The following is a 24,661-nucleotide window of genomic DNA, read 5'->3' on the forward strand; positions in this document are numbered from 1 at the left end:
CGTGAAGCCAAAACAAACTTTACAATAAGCCACCAAGAAAACTACAAAACTACCAGAGCCCGATGAGTACGACAGCGCTGCTCTGGCCGCCCACGGCTATTGAAATTCAAACCACTGTACAATGAACGGAATGAAAACTTCAGTCCCCAGCGGTGGCACTGGCCACCTTGCAAGTGGTCAGTAGTCACTCGTGCCAGGGTTACTGCAGACGCAGAGCTCTCATCTCTCCAGCTGCATGTCACCTTGCTGTCACCTGGGGAGAAAGCTTGATGAGTCACCCCTCTCTGTCTCCTTAGCCCTCTGGAGTCAGCAGGAGTGTGGGGCCGGGCCCCTGCGGTACTGGCGCCACCAGGCTGTGCATGAAATACACAACACCTGGAGGTTCCATAAGCGGCTTGGGCCTCTTGGACACCACACTGGCCTGGGGGACACCCTGTCTGTGACCTTTCCAGCACAGACTCTTCCAACAGCCCTCAGGGACTCCCCCTTCCATGGGACAAGGGCTTGGCGGCCTAGGCTCGCCTCCCAGGATCTTCAGGCCAGGGCCGCACCACCGCCACCCGGGTTCCTATCCCGGGAGCGCTGTGAACCAAGCGCGCTGCTGTCTCGGCAGAGCTGGCGCCCGTGCATCACCTCCTCCGCGGGGCCTGCTACCAGAGTCCCAGGCGCCTGAGGGAGGAGGGGAAGCAGTTTTCCCCGCCTGCAGGCCTGTCCTCCGGCGCGGCCCCTTAGGGGAATCCGAGCGCGCCTGCAGCCCAGGGACGCGTGCCGCGCTTGGCACTCTGTGTCCAGGCCCCGAGGTCCTGACTGCACCAGGTCTGACACCCCGATGTGTGTGAGCCGGGGGGAAGGGACGTGCGCCCCGCCCCCCGGGGGCTGGGCTGGGGGCTGCGGCTGCTGCCTCTCCGCGCTCTGGCGGCAGGGTCGGGGGCGGGGCCTAGGGGGCGTGGCCTCGGCGCCCTATAAGTGACGGAGTGGGGCGCGCGCCCGCCCAGAAAGCGAGCGCGCATCGGCGGCAAAGACAGAGGCGCTTCTCGGCTCGGCCTCCAGCGCCCTTCTTGCCCCCCGTCCGCGCGTCCCAGCCGCCCGCCAGGCCACCGGCTGCCCATCAGGCGCCCAGGCCCCGCGCCCGCCGCCCAGGACCGGCCCGCGCCCCGCAGGCCGCCCGCCGCCCGCGCCGCCATGGGGGTGGAGGGCTGCACCAAGTGCATCAAGTACCTGCTCTTCGTCTTCAATTTCGTCTTCTGGGTGAGCCCGGAGCCGCGGGTGGGAGGGCGCTCCCCGAGCCTGGCAGGCCGCGCCCCGCTAGGCCCTGCCAAGGGGGCGCAACCGGGCCGCCAAGTTGCAGGGCCACCTGTGTGCGCCGAGCGCGTGGTGGGGGGTCCTAGGCCTGTGGGTCGCAGCGGTGGGGCTCGTCCGGGACTGCCGTGCCCCTCGAGGGCGGGGCGGGGGGCTCCAAGACGGGTTTCGGGCCTCTGTGCGTCGGGACCCAGAGCCCCGCGGCCGGGCCGGGCCGGGCCGTTTGAGGACCTGGGGTCTGTTCCCGGTTGGTGATGGTGATGGTGCGGTGGGTGCGCGCTCCGAACCCGGTACCCGGCCACTGCTCAGCCCTCCTGGCCGCTGTTTCTGGGACCACCCTGCTTCGCCGGGACTGAGGGGCTCGAGGGCGGGGCTCCAGACGCCCCGCCCCCATGAGCTCATCGGGGCCACCGCCCCTAGATGGGCGGCCCAGTGCGGTGTCGGGGGCGGGGGGCGCCGACGCACACTCTGCCAGAGTCTTGGGGACCGTCCACCCCATCCTGGGCCCAGTCCAGTTCACCCTCCTGCCTGCTGTCGCCACCCTGAGGGTCGTATGGGGGTCCGGGCCGGGGCGAAGCGCAGAGAGGAAGCGCCCTGGGCCCCGGGTGGCCCGCGTGCTGGGGTGCCTCCCCCCTGGTGCCCCCAGCTTGTGGAACCCCATCCCCCTCCCCTCCTCACCCAGCCTGACCTTCCAGCCCGTCCTCCCCCTGGGGCGCCATGGAGGCTGTGAGGGGCAAGGGGCTGGGCGGGTGTTCTGAGTTGGCACAGGCAGGGAGCCTGGAGACCTGGTGTTTCCGAGCCCCAGGGGTGCCGGGGCTGGGTGGATGTCCAGGTCTGGGCTTGGGAGGCCTCTCTGGAAAGAGGAGCCCACGGGTTGGACGGCTCAGGGTGCGGGAGGGTCTCCTGGGGTCTGTGGGCTGGTGGCCTGAGTTGTGTTTCCTCATCAGTCTTCACTGCTGGCCTGGGACTGATGAAGCTTTGGCTTTTGTTTCCATTTCCTGTCAGTGTTGGAATTAGGGGGGTGGAGATCTCCTTCTGGCCCGGAGGGACCAGGAATGGTTGTCGGGAGCCCCTCTCACAGCTGTGTCCTGCGTCCCCTGCGGTCCCCTGGGCATAGTGACTCGGGCCCCCTCCTGGCCCCTTCTTGCTTCTCCGCCACCCCAGGCTGCTCACCCCTTGTCACGGAGGACCAGGACAACATCTGGTGGGTGCTTTCTTAAGTTGACACTGGGAGGGTAAACTTTTAAAATGGCTCCTGGAAAAGTGTGTGGGCCTGGGGACATCTGTTTGCCATCTGGACGGCCAAGGGTCCCAGGGTGGACCTCGGGGCACTGAGGTATTTGGGGTGGGGAGGGCAGGGACTGGACACGGAGTGGAGGTGTCACATCTTCCCTTCAGGGGCACTGGTGAGGGTCCTGTAGCCAGCAGCCTCTGCCCTGGGGGTGGGAGCGGTTAGGCAGTCAGGATGGGCCAGGGTGGGCCTGGCAGCCTTTGCTGAAGGGGTGGTCTTGGCAAGGGGTGTCACCGGGACACCCCTCTGCCAGCCCCTGAGCCTGTCCGTACCCGCAGAGCCTGGGAGGGCCCTGGTGGGAGGGGGAGGGGGGCGGAGGAAGGGGACTTAGCAGGAGTGGATTCTTGCCTTTGGACTGAATGTAGGGGCGAGGTAAGTCCCTCCCACCCCCAGCTCAGCCTGGGTACCTCTGGTTATTTCCCAGGCAGCAGGGGTGGAGGCCTGACACATCCCCACCCCCACCCTGGGCCACTTTGTATTTGGGCTTAAGGAATTGTTTCTGAGGCCTCTCCCCTTCCCTCCCTCCCTGGGCATGCCCAGCTGACCAGAGGAACATTTGCTTCCAGTGGCAGCAAGGCCCCACCCACCCATGCTGGGCTGCCCCCTGTGGTGGGATGCCACGCTGAGCCAGGCGGGGCGGGGGGGTCTCTCTGTGCACCCCCTCCCCCAGCATCGCTTGGCCAAGAGCATGGTGCCAGGGGTTTGGACCTCGGTGGAGTCCCCACCCTGCTGCTCTGGTCCTGGGCTTCCTCCCCGCTAAAGCGGGGGGTCCTTCCCCTGGGATTGTTGTCGGAGTAGTTCAGGAAATGGGTGTTGGGCATGGTGGCTGGTAGGGAAGACCCCATTCCTTGGCCAGTGTAGGCAGTGACCTGGGGAAGGGGCTTAGACGCCTGGGTGCCTGGGAGGCCCCCGCAGGGTCCAGTGGGTGAGGGAGGGCTCCTGGTGCCCAGCCCCACCCACTCACCGTGCACCTGGCCACAGTGCAGTAAGGGGGTGCTGGGGGTGGGAGCTGGGTCAAGAAGTTGAAGATGGGTGTCTGGATTTGGATCTGGGCTTTTTTTTTTTTTTTTGGCTGTGTTGGGTCTTCATTGCCGTGCGCGGGCTTTCTCTGGTTGCAGCGAGCGGGGGCTACTCTTCATTGCGGTGCGCGGGCTTCTCATTGCAGTGGCTTCTCGTCGTGGAGCACGGGCTCTAGGCTTGCGGGCTTCAGTAGTTGTGGCTCACGGGCTCAGTAGTTGTGGCGCATGGGTTTAGTTGCTCCGCAGCACGTGGGATCTTCCCAGACGAGGGCTCGAACCCGTGTCCCCTGCATTGGCGGGCGGATTCTCAACCACTGCGCCACCAGGATCTGGGCACTTTTTAAAGTTTCCTTTCAGAGAGTAAAGCCTTCCCCCGTGGGTGGAAGCATCAGAGGCAGGCTGGCATGCTGTCTGAGAAGGAGCCGGTCACCATGCACGCCCACACACACCAGCACACACATTTGCTCTCCCACCTCTCAGCGCCAGACCCCGGGGCCCAGGCTGTGTGCACTCAGCACGCCTGACCCCAGCCTGCTTTGGGGCCCCCTGCCCAGGTGGGCCCAGAGGTGTGAGGTGGGGACACGGCAGGAGGAAGAGCAGCGGCCCGGCCGAGCTGGGGAGACAGTGCAGATGCTCCCCCGAGGGCATGGAATTCCCGCCGGTGGGGTGGGCCCGGGAGCTTTCTGACGAGGTGACTGGGGCTCAGGGCCCTGCTGCTGGAGCAGCTCAGGGCGAGCAGAGGCTCCTGCCCCTGCTTCCCTGCTCACCCCACTCGAGTGGGCGACCTGGGGCGACCTGGGGTGGGCGCACGCCCTGTGTGAGCCCTGCTCGCCTCATCTGTGAAATGGGTGTGATCACAGCCTCTCCTCTGCAGGGGGAGCAGCAGCGTCCCTGCCTGGGACTGGCGGCTCCTCCAGCCGGATGCAGTCAGGGCTTCCTTCCAGAGGTAGCAGGGGCAGTGTGGCCAGACCTGGCTGGGAGTGGGGCTGATGGGAAGCCCTGCTAACTGGCTTTAAATTCTTGCTTCCGGACAGCACATGGCTGTCTATCACTTAGTGGTTCTGTCGCCTTCCTTCTCGGAGAGGGGATGTGACCCAGGCGGGCTCTGGCTGGGGGCAGGGATTTTCTGTTCCTGGTTTCAGTGGGGGGGGGGGCAAGTGAGCTCCCCTGGTGCCCCCGGGCATCTGGCTGCCACGCTCTGGGGAAGCGGCCGTTGGGCCAGGGCCTGCTGAGAAGAGGAAATCTGTGGTCTGTGCCCAGGACTGGCTGGCCCCAGGGAGAGTGTCTGGGCATTACGGGCTGCAGAGCTGGAGCCAGAGGCGGGGAGCCTGGGACCCTGGCCGGCTGCCGATGCGGTGCCCACCCTGTGGGGTTCCCACCCCCACCCCTGCCCCCAGCTCAGTGTGCCTCCAGAAATTGAGTTCACCCCCAATCCCTAACTCATACTGCTTCCAAGTCCAGACAGGGAGATGGGCCCCCCCAAAGCACCCCCCTCCCATATAATCTACCCCCCCCACCCCCCGCCTTCATTTCAGCGCCTGAAATCCCATGACAGGGAAGAGCCATGAAAATCAATAAGGTGTAGAGTCCGGGCACCCGTGGAGGGGCAGACGTCACCTTTGCACTTGCGCAGCGTTTTGGAGAGGGCCCCAGGTAGGGGTGGGGGAGAAATGCGGGGACCCTGCCTCTGCCCGCCCCCCGAGACGCAGGCTGGGCCAGCAACCAGGGCTGGGGGTTTCGCCTTGGAGGCAGCACGCCCCCGTGGCCGGGACTCCTCATGCTGCGTGGAGCACCAAGCTCACTTCGAATCGGCCCTTTCCAGATGTCCTGCAGGTGTGGTGTGACCCAGCCTCTGGACTTCAGTGCCGCTCCCCCGCCCCCATACTTTGTACTGTGGGGCCCGGCCTAAGCCCCTCCTCCCAATGGCGGAGCAGGTGCTGCTTCACGCAAGACCACCTGGGACTCTAGGTGGGCCCCCAGGTGCTAGGGGAATCCCCACAGGCGGGCAGGGGGCCTGGCCCCAGGGGTGGCCGATCAGCTGGCAGTAGGTCTCCCTTCCCTGGCCGGCCACCAGCGCGTGGTCGCAGGGGTGCCTGTTGGCACGTAGCTGCCCTCCCTGGGCTCGAGGGCTGCGGGGCTCGGCGAGCAGGGAGGCACCTTAGAGCTGGGGCTCGGTGCATGGTGGGGGAGGGTGCTGAGGGCAGGGTGGTCAAGAGCCCAGTCATGGGGGTCCGAACGCCACAGAGGCCTGGGGAGCAGGCAGTCCCCTTGCCCTCTTCTTTGAAGCCATGCCCTTTCTAACTTTGGAAGGTTAGTGCTCCCCCTGCCCCCAATTACTGGGGTAACAGGATGATTGTGGAGAAGGTGAAGGACAGGAAGCTGGGACCATGCGGAGTGGGGGGGTGGGCGGCCCGTGGGCGGCCCCCTGGCATCCCGAACCGTCACACGGGAATCTTCTGTACCAACTCCCACACGCAGGCCAGCCTGGGTCGTAACTCTCCCTCGGGGAGTGTCTAACGGTGCTCTGTAACCCCCCTTACCTGTCACATCACCTGCAGCTGGGCGTTGAGTTTGGTAGCCAGCAGCCAGCTCCTGGCGGGGATTTGGAGGTCAGGCCGTGACCCCGGGGCTGCAGGGGAACAGAAGGGAAGACCCCAGGCCGCCCGCCTTCCTGGTCTCCAGTCCCAGGTGCTGGGAGGCCTGAGCCCCAGAGTTTGATAGCATTGGTCTTGGGGGTGCTCGGCGGGTTTGGGAAGCACCCTCTACAGCCCTGTCCGCCCCCGGAGCTCACGGGGAGTCTCCCTCTCACGCGGGCCAGGCCCTCTCTGCTCCCCATCCCAGGGGCTCGGCCGCCCACCTGCTGGACGGACAGTCTTCCCCTCTGTCCCCGAGATAACAGCTCAGGCGCACACGAAGTCCCACTCCCCTGTGCCAGGCGGGCACTGGGCTGGAGCCATGCCCTTTGCCTCCAGCTGGCTCACGGGAGCGATGAGGAGACCAAGGTCCCGGGTGCCCACACGAGGAAGTGGTGGAGGCAGACTGGAAACCAGGGCCAGTGTGGTTTGCGGCCGGCATGACCCGAGGCGGGGCCAGGGCATCCCCAAGGGTGGGGGGCTGTGCCTGGGTTTGTGCAGGGAGCACGTGGCGGCCAGGGAACCCGGCCTGCCCCGGGGCCCCTCCACTCACCTCTGGCCCCTGCCTGGGCCCACCACCTCCTGTCTTCCGCCCAGTGTTTCCCTAGCCTATCCAGATCCTCCTTGTCTGATGCGTGCGCCCCGCTGCAGCCCCTCGAGTGCCCTTTGCTGGCGGGTGGCTGGGACGTCTGTGTCCACACGCCCCTTGCTGCAGGGGCTGAGGGGACGGAGGGGCATCCCACAGGAGGGGCCCTTTCAGCCAGTGGGGTGGGCGTAGGGCCGGGGGGCAGGCCGCTTCCCGGCCTCCCCGCCTGCAGTGGGTGGTAGGTATGCTCGGGGTCGGGCCCAGGAAGCAGGCGGGCCCTGCGGGTTCCCCAGCGCACTCCGCTGTGCCTGGAGAGGTGGCAGGGTGTCCTTGGGGGCCTGCACTCCCCTCCTGGCAACAAGGGGCTCCTGCATCCCGCAGCTGGCGGGGCCCAGTGTCCTCTTCCGCCCCCGCAGCTATTCTTAGAGGCCAGTCCAGGCGGCTTCCTGACGTCAAGGGGCCTGGAGGGTGGTTTCCGCTTCCTGGCTGAGGCGAGGGTCGCTGCTCCTCTCTCTGTACTTCCTTCCTGCCTGGAGCTGGGTGGCTGTGTTCCCGGAGGGCACGACAGGGCCGTAGGGTCGTTGCCCACCCCCGGGAAGGCTGGGTCAGGCCCTGTGTCACCCTGTTCTCATGGTGGGTGGAGATGGAGGGTCAGCCTTCAGGGACCCAGGTCCCTGCCCGGCCCAAGGGTGGTGCCTTCTGCCCCCACTGATCCTCCACATCCCATCCTCAAAGGGTCTTTGCTGCACCTCTTTCCTCTGACTTATCCCGGTGTCTGCCAGGGCGTTTCCTGCCTGTGGCCTTCACTGCCCTCCTGGGGAGGGTCTCCGGGCCCCCAGGACCTCCTGGTTGCCGAGCTGCATGGGCACTTCGTGGCACATTTTCCCAGCAAGAGTGTGCACCCCTTGCGGTGGCAGGTTAGGGAGCAGAACGGCTCAGAGCCAAGGCCCTTCCCGGGTCACGACGGAGCTGCCCCCTCTATCATCTGTCTCTGAGAGCGTCAGCGCTGCTAATTAAGGGAGCACGTTGACGCGTGGGTGTCCCTGTCACTCCTGGAACGCGTGGGCAGGACTTGGGGTGACCACTGGGCCAGCACGTGTGGGTGGGGAGGGATGGAAGACAGATCCCAGCTCAGCTCCCACCCAGGGCCTGGCAGGAGCCGGTGGGGGGGGGGCGGGGGGAAGGTTGCCCCAGGCCTGCCCGGGCAGCACCCACTCCTACGCCCTTTCAGCTGCTTCTTGGAAACGCAGACAGGCCAGGCAGGAACCCAGTGTACTTGGCAGCCCCCCCCCCCCGCCGTTTTTAGTTGACGCTATTATTTATTAATTCTCAGAAACGAGGAAGAAAGAAACAGAAACTGCATCTTTCATAGGATTACAAACAGTCCGCGCCGTCCCCTGCTGTGGAACCCTTCAGTAATCCCAATAGGTTAGGGGCTCCTTCCTGAGCTGCTCGCCAGCCCCACCCGAGCAGGAGCATCTCAGGATGCAGGAGCATCTCAGGATGCAGGAGCAGGTGGCAGTGGCACTTCCGCCAGGCCAGCTGGCAGGAGAGAGGGAGGGGGTGAGTGGAGATGTGTCAGACTCTGCCACTGAGCAGCCTGCCCGGAGACCGCCGAGGGTGGGCACAGTAACCGCCGGCTCTGTCGAACGCTCTCCATGTACAGCGGCATCATCTGAGCACTGCGTAGGTCAGCTTGTGTACTTTTATTTTATTTTTATTTTTTGAATTTTATTTTTTATACAGCAGGTTCTTATTAGTTATCTGTTTTATACACATCAGTGTATACATGTCAATCCCGATCTCCCAATTCATCCCAGCACCACCCCCACCCCCCCTTCCACTCTCCCCCCTTGGTGTCCGTATGTTTGTTCTCTACGTCTGTGTCTCTGCCTTGCAAACCCTTTCATCTGTACCATTTTTCTAGGTTCCACATATATGCGTTATTATACGATATTTGTCTTTTTCTTTCTGACTTAACTTCACTCTGTATGACAGTCTCTAGATCCATCCACATCTCTGCAAATGACCCAATTCCGTTCCTTTTTATGGCTGAGTAATATTCCATTGTATATATGTACCACGTCTTTTCAGCTTGTGTACTTTTAGTTCCTCATTATACACACAAGGATATTGGAGGCACAAAGGTGCCGAGATGGTCCTGAGATGACCCAGCAGCCAGAGGCTCTGGGGGCCCTTGGCAGCCACACTCTAATTCCCACCCAATGCGAGGACTAAGTGCTTTCCGTTAAGTCTGGACTCCGTTTTAGAGCGGGCATAAGTGTTCCTTAGTTTATCCAGTCCCTTTTTTGACCCTAAAACCTCAGTTTTGTGGACAAGACTTCAGCGTTTCCGGATGCTTGCTGTTGGCCGCTAGGAGCCTGGGGGTCCTCACCTTGGTGGACGGTTGGCATGAAGACAGCAGGCTGGATCCTTTGGGACCAGAAGAAACATTTACCCCTAAAGGCTTTGCTGCTTAGAAGTTCAGTGGACGGGGATTTGGGTGTGTGGGGTTTTTTAAACAGCTTTGTTTGACATAGCGTCAACTGCACGTTTAAAATGTACAACTTGGTAGGTTTTGACGTAAGGAGGCACCTGTGAGACCTAGAGGGTGGTCCACCAGGAGAGTGAATGTATCCATCACCCCCAGAGGTGTCCCTGGGGCCTTGGGATCCCTCCTCCCCATCCCAGGCCACCCGCTGGCCTGTCATCTGTGCCCGTGATCGGCATCTCCTGTACTTTTTATATGAACGGAATCGGAAGGTGGTAGTGTTTCCTCTTGGTCTGGTTCTGATGATCAGCGGGGTTATCTGGAGATTCACTCTGGTGGTTGTCTCAGTAGTTCCAGTATTTTCTTCCCTTCCCCCGCTGGTGGGCATCCACCCACTCACCGCTTGAAGGACATCGGGTTGTCCCCGGTTTGGGGGTGTTACCAGGAAAGCTGCTGGCACGTTTGTGTGGGCACGAGCTTCCACCCCCCTGGGGCAGTACTGGGGTTGCAGGGGCTGGGCGCGTGGCGGGTGGAGGGGTGGAGAACGTGCCAAGGACCCGAACTCTGTCTCCTGTGTCCCCGCTGCTCCCCACCCTCGCCTGGGGGTCTTCTCACTTCAGCCCATCCCATAGGTGCTTGGGGGTGTCTCACTGTGGTTTAATTTGCATCTCCCTGCGACCAATGACTCTGCGCGTCTTTCCATGCGTTTATTTGCTGTGCACATTTCTTCTTTGGTGAAGTGTCCAATTTTTTTTTCTTTTGCCCGTTTTTTAAAAATCGGTTGTTTGTTTTCTTGTCGTTAGAGTTTTGCAAGTTCTTTTTAAATTTTGGATACGGGTCCTTTGTTAGCCATTTGCAAGCCCCAGTCTGTGGGTTATCTTCTGAAGAGCAGGCTTCTTTCAGACCTCTGCTGCTTCTGGGACCCCTGCCCTGCCCTGGGCACCCCCTCCCTGCAGAGACACGGGTCCACCCCACCCTCTGCCTTTTCTCATGGCCTGGGTCGGGGGATTGCGGGGGGGGATTCGCAGTGCTGCCTTTGCCCTTCCTCCGTAGGTGACCTTAGGTGAACGCCCATCCCACCCCCCGTAACTGGGGGTGGTCACTGCCACCATTGCCTTCATCCAGGCCCACCCCAGCGGGTCTGTGCGGGGCCTGGAATGACTGAGGACCAGCTGAGGAGGGTACACGTAAGCACCAGGCTCTCCCCTGCCCGGAGGCGGGACTGCCTTCCCTGTTCACCCATCAGGAGGTGGGCTGGAGCCACAGGGGAGTCTGGAGGCTGCTGTCCCCCCTCTGCCCCTGCTCCCCACACATCCTGGGGTCTGCAGCGGAAAGCCCTTCCCGAGACAGGAGAGATGAGGACTTTGCCTGCCACCCCACGGTTAGCATCTGGGTGCTGGGATAAGCATTACCCTCACAGCATTTCTGTTAGGACCAAGTGCCCTAGATGGGCTTGTCCCCTTGGCTTCTGGGGTGAGGGGCTGCATGGGGAAGATGGGAGTGGTCCCAGCCCAGCCAGGGGGGCGGGAGGTGCCACTCCACGCTCAGCTCTCCTTACCGACGGGGATGCTGAGGCTGAGTCAGGGCTTGGGGCCAGGCCTCTGTGACTGCAAAGGAGGCCCAGGACAGGGCTCCCCCTGCCCCACCCCCTCCGTCCTGGAACGTCTCACAAAGCTGTCTCTGGACCACAGTTTCAAAACAGAGTAAGTGGCGGTTTCTAGCCAGAGTTACCACGGCAACCCTCAGCCTCACCACCGCCTGCTCTGGAGCTGCAGACCGCAGCCAGAGGAGCAGGACTCCCTCCAGAGCCTACCTGCCCCGTCCCCGCCCTCTCCCTCCCCCTGCCCCGTCCCTGGGCCCTCCCACCCGCTTGTGGGTGTGCCAGGCACCAGGAGCAGCCACGGGACGCTGGGAGTTCGGCACTGCCCTTCCAGGGGTGTGCAGGCGGGGCCCGGGGGCCCCGGAGGGACCCTGTCGGTCCCGCTGCATGTGCTCCGGGAAGGGGGAGAGCAAGCGTGCTGCCCTGGGTGTGGGGAGTGGAGTCCCTAGTTGAACGTTTGGAAGAGAGGGGCAGAGAGGGTGCCGGCCTGCCCTGGGGAGGCGGTGTCGACAGCACCACCTTCCGGGGCAGCCCGGCTGCTGCCCGATGCCAGCGGTCCCCAGCGGTCCCCACCAGCCTCATCGTCCACGGAGCCCAGCGTAGGAGAGCCAGGGCCACGGGGCTCCTGGCCTCCCCGCCCCCCATCAGCTCCCTAGCGTCACCTGCCTGGAGATCCCTGGAGATGCTTGGGGCTTTCCTTGGGGCAGCCCCTGGTGCTGGGGCTTCGAGTCTCACATGCTCTACTGAGCCTGTCTTGGGGCCGCGCTCCCTGGCCAGGGCCTTGGGGAGAGGCACTGGGCCAGCCAGGTGGTCTTCTCGGGGTCCGCCTTTTGGTTTCTCTTCCTCATTGGACACGTAGCTGACGGTCTGTGCAGGTAGGAGCGGGTGCTTGTAGCCCCGGGGACAGTTACTGCCTCGGGGAGCAGCCCAGGGAGGAGGCTGGGGTGCGGGGGCCAGCTTGACTGGGTGGGTCAGATACTCAGGCATGGGCCTGCTGGGCCCGGTCTGGGCTCACCCTCAAGGACAGACCCCACCTAGCCCTGAGCCACTGTGCTCGCAGGGGCATGAGTCAGCCGGAAGCCTGCGCCCCCCCGTGCCAGGCTCTGAGCGGAGCCCCCTTTCCTGCCCGCCGCTCAGCGCAGCCTCCACCTTGCGGTCTCTCTGGCGAGCGAGCTCCCTTGCTCTCCCGGCAGTTTCTCATCTCCGCGACGGCAGGCAGTTACCCCACAAAGCCCTGGCCCTGTGGCTTCCCGGCTGCCACCGGCCCCAGCAGCCTCTGCCATCCACACCAGGGCCCCAGTGGCATCAAGTGCCCACCCCCTCCTTAAAGAAGTATTTGTTGTCTGTCTGAATGCAGATTAACCAGGTGTCCTGCATCTTATCTGGTAGCCTGTCTGGGAGTCTCACTCCAGTGGTGCTGGCGGGAGGGTTGGGGACCAGCCACATGGTCCCCCATGCCCAGGTCCCCCGGGGCATCTTGACAACCAAGGCAGCAAATCAGACATTTGGAGCCAGCAGCAGCCCAGACCCCAGGGGCTAGTGAGTCCTGCCTGGAGGGAAGCCCTTCACGCAGACCCAGCGGACAGGAGGGTTCGGCAGCCTCCTCTGTGTGTGTGTGTAGTGTGGTGGATTCACACTCACCACCGCTGGGCTCTGGGCCACGAGTGACACCATGCCCTGCTCTTTCCCCAGCTGGCTGGAGGTGTGATCCTAGGTGTGGCCCTGTGGCTTCGCCATGACCCTCAGACCACCAACCTCCTCTACCTGGAGCTCGGAGACAGGCCTGCACCCAACACCTTCTACGTAGGTAAGTGGCAGAGGACGGGCTGAGGACCCTGGCCAGCTCTGGGCTGGGGGCCGGCGGGAACGGGCCACTGGGGTGTGTGACCGTAAGCTCGGTAAGGCCTCAGACAGGCTGTCGGGGAGGGCTTCCAGGAGGGCTTCCAGGAGGAAGCAGGGGCTGAGCCAGCTCAGCGGGGCTGGCTTCTCGCTGGGGCAGGGAGGAGGCCAGCCAGGAAGGGCTCTTGCGGCCATAGGGTGAGACGGAGCCAGAGAGCAGGTGGGGTTATATCAGCCTGGGGGCCTTGAGGGTCCCCTCTGGAGTTGGTGCAGTGCCTGCCTGGGCCGGGGGTGCTCCCAGGGAGAGCTGGAACTGGGGCGGGGTGTGTGTGTGGCTTTTTGGGACCCCACCCGATCGCCTGGGGTTGGGGGGGCAGGAGCAGGAGAGTGGCAGCTGGGTGGGGCGGGGGCCGAGGGACGTTCGGGAGGCCCGGTTCGGGGGCGTTGCTGGGCAGCACAGAGGTCCCTTCCAGTGGCGGACCAGGAATGTCGAGTGGCGCTCAGACTGGGCCACGCCTGCCCCCTTCCCCTGCGCTCCCCTGTGTCATGGTGGGTGTTTCAGGGGAGGCTTCCTGGGAGGGTGGGGCTGGAGCCCGGAGCCCCCTGGATGGAGACTCAGGGCCTGCATGACTCAGCCCTGCAGCCACACCTATAGCCACCCTGTTAGGCTGCGAGTCTGCCTCCTGGGCGCCTGTGGCGGCCCCTTTGGGGCGTCCGTCAGGCTGGGGGGCGGGGGGCTTGGGCCAGCAGCCCCCAGGGTGGGGGTGGGAGTGTCAGAGGAGAGACAAAGGGGCGGGATGGGAGAAGGGGTGCCCCCGCTTCCTGCTGGGGCCCCGCCCCCCATCAGGGAAGGTGGGGCCTGGCCCTTGTGGAGCTGTGGGAGTGTTTGTTGAGATGCTTCTGTCCTTTAAAGGACTGGCTCCTGGGCCGGTCCCTCTCGCTCCCACAGGCGAGCAGCAGGGCAGGGAACCTTCAGGGCTCAGGGCGCCCTGAGGGGCCAGCAGCCACCCCGGGTCACACGCTGGACCCTCGGCGGCAGTGGCCCACACACTCACCTCACTCCCAGGGCCGTGGCGGGTGCCTGCCCCCTCCCTGCCCGTGGCCCTCTGGGCCATACGCTGGGAGGGCTGGGTCCCGGGGGCCGTGGACGGGGGGTGGAGACCGGAGCCTGGGGTTCTGGCGGCGGGGCTCCCGGGGTCAGCCGTCCCAGGTAGGGTCCCGAGCCCTCTTCCGCAGGTTCCTGTGCTCCCCCCGCGCTGTGGGACCCCTCACAGGTTTGAGTCTCAGGAACAGAGGGTGAGTCCGCCCCCTGAGAGGGCACAAGGGGTCCGTGACCCGGGGCCCCCGCACACGCGCCAGGCCCCCTCAGAAGCAAGGCAGTCAGCGGGGCCCACACGTCTGAGGACGCAGGAGTGTCCTCTGGGCCCTCGAGGGGTGTTTCTCTCCCGCGGGGCTCCTCCCAGGCCTCCCCTTTCCCTCTCAGAGCCTCCGCAGGGGTCCGAGCCAGCATGTGCCCGGGGCTCTGTCCCCGTGTGGGAAGGGCTGCTGCCATCTCTCCGTCCCCCTCCCTGGGACCTTGGGTGCAATGAGCGTGGGCTCTGCTGGTGGCAGAATTGAACCGGCCCCAGGGCGAGCAGTCTGGGAAGGGGTCCCACCCAAATTGCTGGGGCCGGGGCCGCCAGCCTCGTGGCTGGGGCAGCTCCTGCTCTCAGCCCAGCGTCTGACCCAGGAGGCAGGAGAGGAGCTGAAAGCTCCCCTGCTTCAGGCCAGGATGGGGCAAGAGCGGCAACAGGCTGCAGACTTGGGTTAGGGACACAGTCCAGGCCGGCACGCAGACGTCTGGGGGGACCTTGGCGGGAGAATGGAGGCGGCGGGGCTGTGCTCAGTCTCTGGCGGAGAACGGGTCCCACGGGAGAGGCTCGTCAGGGGCAAGGCTGGCGTTGGAGCAGGTGTCCCCCCGGTCCACTCACTGGGGGCCGCACGTCACCTGGGGCCTGACCCTGTCTTCTCCTGGCTCTGGAGAATCCTGCCCTTGGAGCAGCAGTGCCGGCTGCTGGGGAAGCAGTGTTAGCTGCTGGACCACCCGGCAGGCTGGGTGCCAGCCCCTGGACCTTCTGCTGTGTCCCCATGGGCGGGGGCCTCTCAGAGCCCCTCTGGCCACAGAGTTCCTGCCTACCCAGGGCCGGTCTTCTGGAGCCTCTTGCTGGCTCCGATGCAGACTGGGCCTGCCAGGGAGGTGGGGGAGCAGACGTGGGCCCTGACAAGAGCTCTTTGTCCAGTGCCAGGCAGCGGGGGAGGGTGAGCTGGGCTGGCTTAGCACCCCAGGCAATGCTGCAGAGCCCAGGGGGGTCCCGGACCTCACTGGCCAGAACCAGGCCGAGGGCTCTAGGTGGAAACCCGGCACCGTGGGGGGCTTGGGGCTGGGCCTGGGGGGGTGGGTGGGTCAGGTACCGCCTCTGGGTCTCCCAGCCTCTCGCAGGACCCTCCAGAGCCCGGAACGCCAAGGTGCCCCTCCCTGGCGCCCTATGCCATCTCGCTGAACCTCAGGTAGTGATGTGGGGATAGGGGTCTCAGGACCAGAGCAGAGGACACCTGGCTCAAGGGTGCTGTGCCCGAGTGAGGAGCCCCCGAGGGCAGGCCTGGCGGGAGGCTCCATCTGTCCAGAGGGGAGGCCCTGGGCGTTTTCTGAGCCCAGCAGCGGGTCCTGGCCCCCAGGCTCCTTCTCCAGAGCCTGGCCAGGCAGGGGCGACAGGCCCTTGGCACCGGAGCCCTGGGACCCATTGTCCTAGCACTGTGGAGGGGGCTTGGGCTGCCTGCCCGCTAAGTAACCATGGCGACTGGGGGTGGGCCCAGATCTGCTGGCAGGACTAGGGTTGTGGGAGGTCCTTGGAGAGACGTGGTCCGCGTTTCAAGGGGCGCGGGCCCCGCCTGGCTGAGCTGTGGACGCAGAGAAGGGCCGCATGACCAGCATGGGTGCTGGGCAGGCCAGGGGGGCAGACTGACCCCGTGTGCCAGCCTTGAGCTGTCCCAGCCGCCAGGCCTCTGCGTCCAGCAGGCTCCAGCCCCCAGGGTCAGGGCCTCAGCAGCCGGGTAGAGCCCCCTCCTCTGAGCAGAGCAGCTGGACTCGAGCCCCCGCCTGAGAGGGCACAAGTGAAGTGGGGTCGCCAGACCCCTGGGCTCACCTCCACCCCACCCCACGGGTCAGTAGCTGGGTCCTCTGCGCCAAGATGGGGGTGATCCTCCATGGCGCTCCCAAGTCCCGGAGACTGCGGGGACCAGAGAGGGTCCGGGTTGTGGCGTCGCACCGAGTTCTCTGAACACTCACCACGGGCCGTTCGGTCCTGGCCTTGGTAACACCGGTCTCCACCCATGTCACAGAGGAGGAAACTGAGGCCTGGAGAGGGGCCCACACGGTCCCGCCGGGCTGCCAAGCCCTTGCAGCTCCTCTCCAAGCCTCCAGGCATCTGACGTCTCCCCAGCAGGGCGGGTGTCAGCGCCTCGTGGCCCCTCCAGAGGCCTGGGTGGTAGTGTGTGTGTACGCAGCTGGGGAGGAGGGCTTCCGGGGGCATCGGGGTGTCTGTCTGTCCTGCCTCCTTGGGCTGTCAGGGCCCTGAGGGCACCGTCTCTCCCCTGCAGGCATCTACATCCTCATTGCTGTGGGTGCTGTGATGATGTTTGTTGGGTTCCTGGGCTGCTACGGAGCCATCCAGGAGTCCCAGTGCTTGCTGGGGACGGTAAGGCCCTGGGCCGGGGCTGGGCTGAGGGTGAGGGCTGCGGGGCCGGCCGGGGGCAGAACCGGGAGCTCTGGTGGAGGCAGGATGCCTTCAGTCCCCGATGTGGAGCTTGGTGCCCCCCCTGGCCAGTCTGGCCCTGTGGACCTCCCCCAGAACGCCAGCTCTCTGGTTTCCCCAACTGGGTCTCAAATCCCTCCGAGGTGGACTGCCGTCTCGTCTAGTTCTTTGTCTAGTTCCTACTGAGTTCCAAAGTTGCTTTTTCTCTTTCTTCCTTCTTAAAAAAAGCCACAGATATAATAGGGAGTGAGTCCCAGTCCCAGAGCCAGCCTCAGGTGCCCCTGGGCATGTCACCCACCGACGGGAAGTGGAGGCCTGGCTGTGCTGCCCAGGGCCTGGCGTCTGGGAGACGTGGGCTGCAGGAGGCTGTGCCTGTGTCTCCGGTGGGCGAGCCCAGGCACACCACGGTGACCCCCTTCCCATGGGCTTTGCCTCCCTGCCCTTTCCGACCCGCCCAGAACCAACCATGTCCTCCCCTCCCACACCCACCCCATCCTGTGGAGCCCGGTCCCTTGGGGATGATGAGAACATTGGCATCTCGCTGCCGGGCCGAGTCCTAGATTCTGCTTCTCGGCTCCACGCCTCTCATCCCTTCGGGTCCTGGGTGGGTGGATACCACCGGCCACCACACACACGCCAGTCGGTCACTGGGGCCTCAGGAAGCCCCGGGCTGGCTCTGACCTCCCCTCTCCGCCCTCCCCTCCCCTCTCCACCCTCCCCTCCCCTTTTCAGTTCTTCACCTGCCTGGTGATCCTCTTTGCCTGTGAAGTGGCCGCCGGCATCTGGGGTTTTGTCAACAAGGACCAGGTGAGGCAGGGTCCATGGGGAGGGGCAGGGGGGCTGCTGGTGGGGAGGGAGGAGGGGCTCGGGCTGCGGGGGAGGGGTCGGATTGCAGGGTGCTTTGGGAGGGCTCTTCCCGGTAGGAAGCCCACAGAGGGCTTTCTGGAAGAGGCAGCATGGCGACCGAGTGGAAGGCAGGGTCACCTTCTCTAGGGCTCGGTGGCGGGCAGGTCTGTCCTGGGAGTGATACCTTCCGGGAGAGCCAGGTGAGGGCATGTCTTGCGGGGGCAGTCCCGCTGTGCTGTGACCGCCTCCCTCCCCAGATCGCCAAGGACGTGAAGCAGTTCTACGACCAGGCCTTGCAGCAGGCCATAATGGACGATGACGCCAACAACGCCAAGGCTGTGGTGAAGACCTTCCACGAGACGGTACAGTGGGGCTGGGGGGAGGTGGGGAGGGCGTCCCTGGGGGCTGGGGGACCAGGGGAGAGGCGGGGGCCGGGGAGGGCTTCCGGAGGGGCTGGGGGACCAGGGGAGAGGCAGGGGCCGGGGAGGGCGTCCCGGGGCCGGGGGTTTTGCCCTCCCAGTGACACCTCAGCCAGGAGCGGGAGGGGCATTGGGACCTGGGGAGATTCTGAGGGACCTGGGGGTCCCAGGTGGGAACTAGATGAGCCAAGCCAGCTGGGGTACAGGGGTCTCTGCGCAGCACAGCTGAGTGGGAGGAGGGAGCAGAGTGGGGCCCCTGGGCTCTGTTCTCCCCTTGGAGGGGACCCGCCCAGCCCCCCGCCCAGCCCCCCGCCCCCATGCTTGGCCGGCGCAGCTCCTGGGGCCTCTGTAGCCTGCGGGCTGCATGTCCAGGGCTGACGGCGGGCGCCCTCCATCTCTGCAGCTTAACTGCTGTGGCTCCAACGCGCTGACCACAGTGACCACCTCTGTGTTCAAGAACAGCCTCTGTCCCTCGGGCGGCAACATCGTCAGCAACTTGCTAAAGGTGTGTGGTGATGGGTGGGGCCTCCCAGGGTGGGGCGGGGCCTGCCTGCTCCCCCATTTGGCTGCCACCCCTGGTGGGTCCTGGGCGGTGGCTGGCCCTCTCCGGGCTCCCGCTGGCAAGGGCAAGGACACGGCCATACTGGGCAGTGCTGTGGCTGGAGTTGGGGCTGCTCTGCCTGGGGGCTGAGGCCAAATTTTTGCTGCCGGCCGGCCCATGGAGAGGCGAGTCTCTAGGTTCCCGATGGGGGAGCCCTCCGAACCTGGCACGGAGGCACCCTGACCTCCCGGGTCAGCCCCGTCGTGGCGGTGCTTCCCTATCTCTGAGTGCAAGAGGGCGCACACGGCACACTCGCCATTTCCGTGTTTGTTTAAAACGATGTGAGTTAAAACCTGGCAGAGACCAGGCCCTGTTCACACCTCTGGGAGGGGTCCTGGGGGGCAGGGCTGTGCCCCTCTGTGCTCCTTCTGCAATGACCCTGGGCTGCGGCCTCGCCGGGGGCTGAGGACGGGCACCTCTGACTGCTCTCTGGCCGCCCCCTCAGGAGGACTGCCACGGGAAGATCGACGAGCTCTTCTCGGGGAAGCTGTACCTCATCGGCATCGCCGCCATCGTGGTGGCTGTGATCATGGTGAGTGGGGCGGGCCGGGCATCTGCTCAGGGCCCCCCCCACGGGTCTCCGGGTGCTGACCCACCTGCCCACCCCCACCCCCTTCTCCGCAGATCTTTGAGATGATCCTGAGCATGGTGCTCTGCTGTGGCATCCGGAACAGCTCGGTGTACTGAGGCTGAGGCCGCAGGGAGGGCCGCTGGGACCCCTGCAGTGCCCCCAGAGTGACCCGGACACTTCTGAGAAGGGGCCGTCACCACCTGTGTATATAACCTCCTGGTATCACTGCTACACTTATCAGCCTTTTTACTTTTGGGGTTTTGTTCTTGTCCTGAAGTTCCCTGTTGCTTTCGGGGCTGATGTCACCTGTAGGTGGCATGTGAGTGGCCTTGGGGACTGCAGGGCAGGGGCCCCCTCTGCTTTTGGGGCTGCTCGGGGGTTCTGCTTGCTCAGCCGGGCCTCTCCTCTGGGCCACGAAGGGCCGTCCGGCCGAGCTGCGCCCTCCTACCCACCCGTCCCCATGGGTGGCACACGCTCAGCCTTTTTTAATCCTTGTTCCTTTCCGGCCACCTGTCTCTAGAGCCGGGTCCACGAGCAGCCTTATGCCTTCAATGCACCTCTCCTTTCTAACGCGTCACCTTCGATTGTAATTACATCTTGAAAGTCATTCAATAAAGAAGGAAGAATCAGGCATGCTACCACAGTGTCCGGCCCCTTCCTGTGCCCGTGGTGTCTGAGACCCAGGGGCAGCCCGAGGGGCTGAGGAGCCTGGCGCAGGCGGTGCTCAGCTCTTTGGACCTCGCTGGGCCCAGGCTGTGCTGCCGACCCTGTTGGTGGGTGTCTGTGGGGCGCTCAGAAGGACTCCGCGGAGGGAGTGCCCCTTTGTTGGACCTTGTGCCACCTGGAGCAGCCTCCACCCGGCCCTCCCTCCCACCCCCATTCCTTGTGCACCACTGTCCAGCGGGGTCTGTGCAGGGCAGTCAGGCGGCCCAAGAATGTGGTACAGGATGTGGGGCCCCTGCAAGACTCCCCACCCTCCTGAGGGCCAGCTCAGGAGGATGGACACACTGCTCCCTCCCAAGGGTCTGAGGGGCTCTTCTCTGACCTTCTAGTTGCTTGCAGACGTCCTGTCAAGGGGCTGGGTGGCCACATCTTGCAGGGGCTGGAGGGCAAGGCCTCAGCCACTACCTGGGGGAGCCTGCCTGGCCCACCACCGTGGACTGAGGCCCAGCCACCTCTTGGGTAGGCTGCTGCCCCCAGCGGGAATGCTGGGTGATGTCACCATGAGCTGCATGCAGGTACCCCCCGTATGTACATTAACTTGACCTCTTGAGACAAGTCCCTGGCTGGGATTCATACGTCAAGGGCTCCCTGGGGACTCCTTGGGGGGCTGATTTTGGAAACTAACCCCAGCCCTGCACTGGGGGTCACAGGGCCGCAGCGGGCCTGCCCTTCCACAGTCCAGGGGGGTGCTGGTGGGTTGGGAAAACGGGATGGCCCAAGGAACCCGCTCCTTTTTACTTCTCCCTGTGCTGCGAAGTCCTGGGAACATTCTGGCCGAGGCCTGGGTGTCACCCCTGCTAGCTGCGGTGTGAACTAGCTGCCTGCGGTGGCCTGGACTCCACGTTCCTGGTGAGGCCCTGTATGGGGGGCCTTAGGGATGATCAGAACGGGCCCTGTCTCCTCTCTGGGTCCCTGGGCTAGGCCGCAGCATGGCCTGAACCCTGAATTTCCGGGGTGCAGCCCTGGGCGAGGGAGCGCGCTCTGGCCGTCCAGCAGGTGAGGTGCCAGCAGGGAAAGGGCGCCGGCCGCCTGGGCCCCGGGCCGAGGTACGTGCGGCCCGTCCAGGGGAGACCGGGATCTGCCCTGCGCTTCGGGGCAGAAATAACCAGCCAGGCCATCAGCAGGAATAGGTAAGGGCGCCTCTCCCAGGAGGGCTGCTGCACAGCGGGCCCGGGCAGTCGGGAGGTTGGCACGAGCGTGCAACGTGGGGAACGCGCTGCTACCCGGCTCCCGGGACCCACGAGGGCGTGGCCGGCCGCTCCAGGCCAGGACCGGAAGTGCCCGGGAACGGCGCCGCACGCGTCGATGCACTTCCGGTCCCCGCGGCTTCCGGCAAGTGGCGCTGTGGCCCCGGGAACGCGGAGCTGGCCGTAAGCCTTCGAGCATTCTGGGAGTCGTAGTTCTGCCTCCCAGTCTCCCCCCTGGCCTTAGTCAATTCCGGTCTCTTCGCGCGAGAGCGCCGTTTCCGGGAGGGAAGACAGAGAATGCGTAGAGACCACACTCCCGATAGGCCTCGGGAGTAGCGGCCCCGTGGCTTGTGGGAGATGTAGTTCTTCAGGCGCGGAAGCCGCGGCCCTCAGCCGGCAGAGGACTCAGTTTCCCAGAGGGCCGAGCGCGGCGCAAGATGGAGGCAGCCAGGCCGCGGTGAGCCGGTAGGTTTGTGGTGGGGAGGACGGTGCTCCTGGGCGGTCGGGCTCCGGGAGGCCGCTGTCCGTAGTGTGCTGCGCCGAGCGGGGAGACCCTCGTGAGGCCCGGACCCTTGGCCCACCCACCCGAGTTGGCCCCAGAACTTAAGCCCCCGGCACGGAGAGCCTGCTGAGCACGGGCCGAGGACCTGGGCGCGTGGAGTGGAGAAACTCAAGGGTCCGCCTCCCAGGGGAGCGAGACAACCGGCAAAGAAGCCAGTGTTCCCTGGCCTGCCCGGATCCCGGCCCTGAGAAAACCCCTCCTCCGAGCCCCCCAGGCCCTCAGCCTGTACTCAGTTCTGCCCTGCGCTGAGCTCGGGAAGTTCTCAGAGAACTCAGACGCAGACCCCGCATTCCCTGTCTTGGGGCGCGATCCTCGTCTCCCCGCGGCGTGTCCCACTCACCACAGGCGTTCCCGCGATTCCAGGGGATGGGGTTGCAAGTTTAGGAAGCCGGAGTCTGGTTTGAACTCCAGCTTTGACTGCAACGTCCTGTATGACGGGCAAATTCTCTCCCCGCTCCGGTCCTGCCAGCTCTAAAGCAGACACCACTGACGTTTACTTCGTGTCCCCTTTCCTGGAGTTGTGCCTTCATTTTGGGAGTCACGCGAGACCCAGAGGAATGGAGATCTTGCCTGTGTTTGACCTGGTGCCGGGCACTCAGAGCCACTCCTGGTCTGCCTGGCCTGGTCCTCGGTGGGTGCACGAGCAACGGGTCACCCTGGGCCAGGGAGGCTTGGTGGGAAGAGGGAGTTGGTGGACGGAGGGCTGTGCGGAAGGTGAGACTGGGCTGTCCTCTGAGCCTGGAAACAAGCTTCGGGGTGCCTGGTGACACTGGAACGCTAACCAGGTGTTGGCAGCACTTCTGTGCTCAGCTGGGAAAGTGAGAGGTGTGCGGAGGAGCACAGGACGAACGCCCCAGGAGCTGTGGGGCTGGCCTCTGCGTAGCAAGGCCGCTCCGGCTTCCTGAGCGCTTGACCCGCAGATGCCAAGGATGTGTCTGCAGACTCCTCTGGAGCTCCAGGGCATCTCACAGCGGTCAGGAGCACACCTCCTCCCCACGGAGCAGGCAGGCGCCCCGGCCTTTGTGGAGTACTCGCTGCCTGCCACACAGCGTGCTTGGCTGAGTGAGGGAGTGCAGAATAGAGGTCGCTCTTGGCCCTGGGTTCAAGCCCTGGCTGGCTGCTTACTACCAGACCCCCCGCCCGCCCCTGCAGCAGGCTTCCTAGTGGCTTTAGTCAGACTGGCTGGAGAGGATTGAATGAGGTGACACGTCAGAAGGCCCAGCTCCTGGGCCTGGCTGTGTCAGGGGCTCTGTAAACCCAGGCCCGCTCCCGGGGTGGTGGCTCCACTCCTGCATGTCTGCCGTCTGGTCTGATGGCTGCTTTTCCCTCCCTGCCCTCAGCCAGCCACTGAGCCACTGAGCAGAGCCGTGCCTGGGGGGAGCAGTTGCGACCAAGAACCTTCTCCAGCGCTCGGCCCACCAGCCGTCCAGCACAGGCGCCCAGCAGCCAGGGAGGTAAGAGGAGGGCTTTCGGGGCGGGGGACCTGGCCGTTCCTCCCTGGACACAGCTCTTCCTGCTGCTCCTTTCCCGGGGTGGTGGGTCTGCAGGAGGGACTTGTTCTGAGCTTGTGTTGTCCCCAGTGACCGAGTCCCTGGGCTGCTTTGGTGCAGGTGTGGCGTGGCTGGGGGACACATGGCTGAGGCAGGGGACGGCCAGCACTTCCTCGGCTCCGGGGGCGACGCTCTGTCTCCTGACCCCGTCTGCCTCAGCGACTCGGACTCCGACCTCAGCCTGCTCGATGATGCTGGAGTGGAAGCTCTGGCTCCAGGGGGGCCGCCCGGGGAGGCCCTGGGGGATTCGGGCCCCGTTAAGCCCCCCTCGCCCCCCAGGAGCTTCCCCACAGCGGCGGTGCAGCCCTTCCACCTGAGAGGCACGAGCCCCACCTTCTCCCAGCGCAGCCACGACATCTTTGGCGGCCTGGAGCGGGCAGCCAGGCGGGCTCCGCCCTCTGCGGCCCCAGCAGTCCCTGGTGACAGTGGGGGCTTCCGGCAGCCACTGACACTCTCCAGCCGGCCTCCAGCCGGGGCCCCGAGCAGGGCCACTCAGAATCCCGCTCCCCCGAGGGTGCCCCCCGTTCCTGACTACGTGGCCCACCCTGAGCGCTGGACCAAGTACAGCCTGGAGGACGTGGCTGAGGCCAGCAAACAGAGCAACCGGGCCGCCGCCCTGGCCTTCCTGGGCCCCCAGAGCCTGGCCGCCCCCAGCGACTACGTGCCCTCCTTCAACCAGGACCCCTCCAGCTGTGGGGAGGGCCGGCTCATCTTCACCAAACCGGTCCGAACCGGCGAGGCCCGGCTTGAGAAGAGGAGGGTCGCGAGGAAGGCAGGGGAGCCGGGTGGGAGCACCCGCGGGATCCCGGGAGCAGCAGGGGGCGAGGGCCCCGTGGAGCTGGCCCACCTGGCCAGGCCCGGGAGCCCGGAGGCTGAGGAGTGGAGCAGACCTCGGGGGGGCCTGCAGGAGGTGGGTGCACCTGAGGGGGAGGCCCACGCGGGGTCTGGGGCCAGCATCCTGCCAGGGGAGACGGTGGGCTTCCACAGCAGCAAGAAGCGGAGCAGGGACCACTTCCGGAGCAAGGGCAGCAGCCCCGAGGCCCCAGGCGCGGAGGTCTGAGTGGGGGGACCGCCTGGCCGCCTGCCTGCCCTGGCTGAGCTGGAGGGACGGCCACCACTGTCCCCCTGGTGTGGCTTCAGGGGCGGAGCAGGCCCGGGGCCCCACCCCCAGGGAAGGGAGCCAGCGGGCTGCCTGTCGGTGGCACCAGCGGCCAGGGCAGAGACCTTGCTGAGGGTGTGGGCCCGGGGATGGCAGAAGCCCTGACCCACCCTGTGCCCAGGGGGACAGTAAAGGCTCTGGGTGTTCCTCAGGCTCCGTGTCTCTTTGTCAACCCCCCTCCGCCTGACTGTGGCCAGGGCCCTCTCTTCTCTCCAGACACCCCATCACCTTGTTCCCACATTGGAGCCTCCCAACTTAGCGTCAGGGGGCTCTGAAGGTTTTTAAATCAAGCCTGTGTTCCTCAGTGGCACGTCTTCCCAGCCTAGCTGAGATGACCCCCTCCTCAGTCCAGAGCAAGAGTTGGAGACCCCAGACCCGTCCAGAGGTGGGCTCACAGCCATTGGTGTGCAGCCCCTGCCTCCAGCATATGCCTGTAAGCCCCAGGGCCAGGAGCGGGGAAGCGGCCAGCTGAGCGAGCGCCCTCTCCAGCCCTG

The 24,661-nt window shown here is 65.1% G+C and overlaps 2 protein-coding genes across 3 annotated transcripts; both read left to right on the forward strand.

Annotated features, from left to right (window-relative positions):
• Window positions 1-985: 985 nt before the first annotated feature.
• Window positions 986-19,624, forward strand: CD81 (CD81 molecule). Its single transcript, XM_082626520.1, has 8 exons — window positions 986-1,248; window positions 12,612-12,726; window positions 16,395-16,492; window positions 17,282-17,356; window positions 17,653-17,757; window positions 18,218-18,319; window positions 18,861-18,947; window positions 19,040-19,624. Exons 1-8 carry the CDS (start codon window positions 1,183-1,185, stop codon window positions 19,100-19,102), a joined length of 711 nt encoding a protein of 236 aa, XP_082482646.1. The 5' UTR covers window positions 986-1,182; the 3' UTR covers window positions 19,103-19,624.
• Window positions 19,625-20,459: 835 nt separating this feature from the next.
• On the forward strand, window positions 20,460-24,313 carry TSSC4 (tumor suppressing subtransferable candidate 4). Of its 2 annotated transcripts, XM_082626517.1 has the most exons (4): window positions 20,460-21,361; window positions 21,928-22,089; window positions 22,799-22,912; window positions 23,069-24,313. In XM_082626517.1, the coding sequence occupies exon 4, from the start codon at window positions 23,091-23,093 to the stop codon at window positions 24,066-24,068; it is 978 nt and encodes a 325-aa protein (XP_082482643.1). In that variant the 5' UTR covers window positions 20,460-21,361; window positions 21,928-22,089; window positions 22,799-22,912; window positions 23,069-23,090; the 3' UTR covers window positions 24,069-24,313. The 2 variants fall into 2 exon arrangements, with proteins under 2 accessions (XP_082482643.1, XP_082482644.1); XM_082626518.1 differs by lacking the exon at window positions 21,928-22,089.
• The last annotated feature ends 348 nt before the right edge of the window (window positions 24,314-24,661 follow it).

This window comes from Mesoplodon mirus, assembly GCF_964341445.2.
Source record: "Mesoplodon mirus genome assembly, chromosome: 7".
NCBI classification, from domain to species: domain Eukaryota; kingdom Metazoa; phylum Chordata; class Mammalia; order Artiodactyla; family Ziphiidae; genus Mesoplodon; species Mesoplodon mirus.

Bases quoted from the DNA above. Each gene is read 5' to 3' on its own strand.
- CD81 (XM_082626520.1), top strand. From the start codon at position 1,183: ATGGGGGTGGAGGGCTGCACCAAGTGCATCAAGTACCTGCTCTTCGTC. The intron at 16,493-17,281 runs GTAAGGCCCTGG...TCCCCTTTTCAG, and splicing joins CCCAGTGCTTGCTGGGGACG to TTCTTCACCTGCCTGGTGAT. The intron at 17,758-18,217 runs GTACAGTGGGGC...CCATCTCTGCAG, and splicing joins TGAAGACCTTCCACGAGACG to CTTAACTGCTGTGGCTCCAA.
- TSSC4 (XM_082626517.1), top strand. From the start codon at position 23,091: ATGGCTGAGGCAGGGGACGGCCAGCACTTCCTCGGCTCCGGGGGCGAC.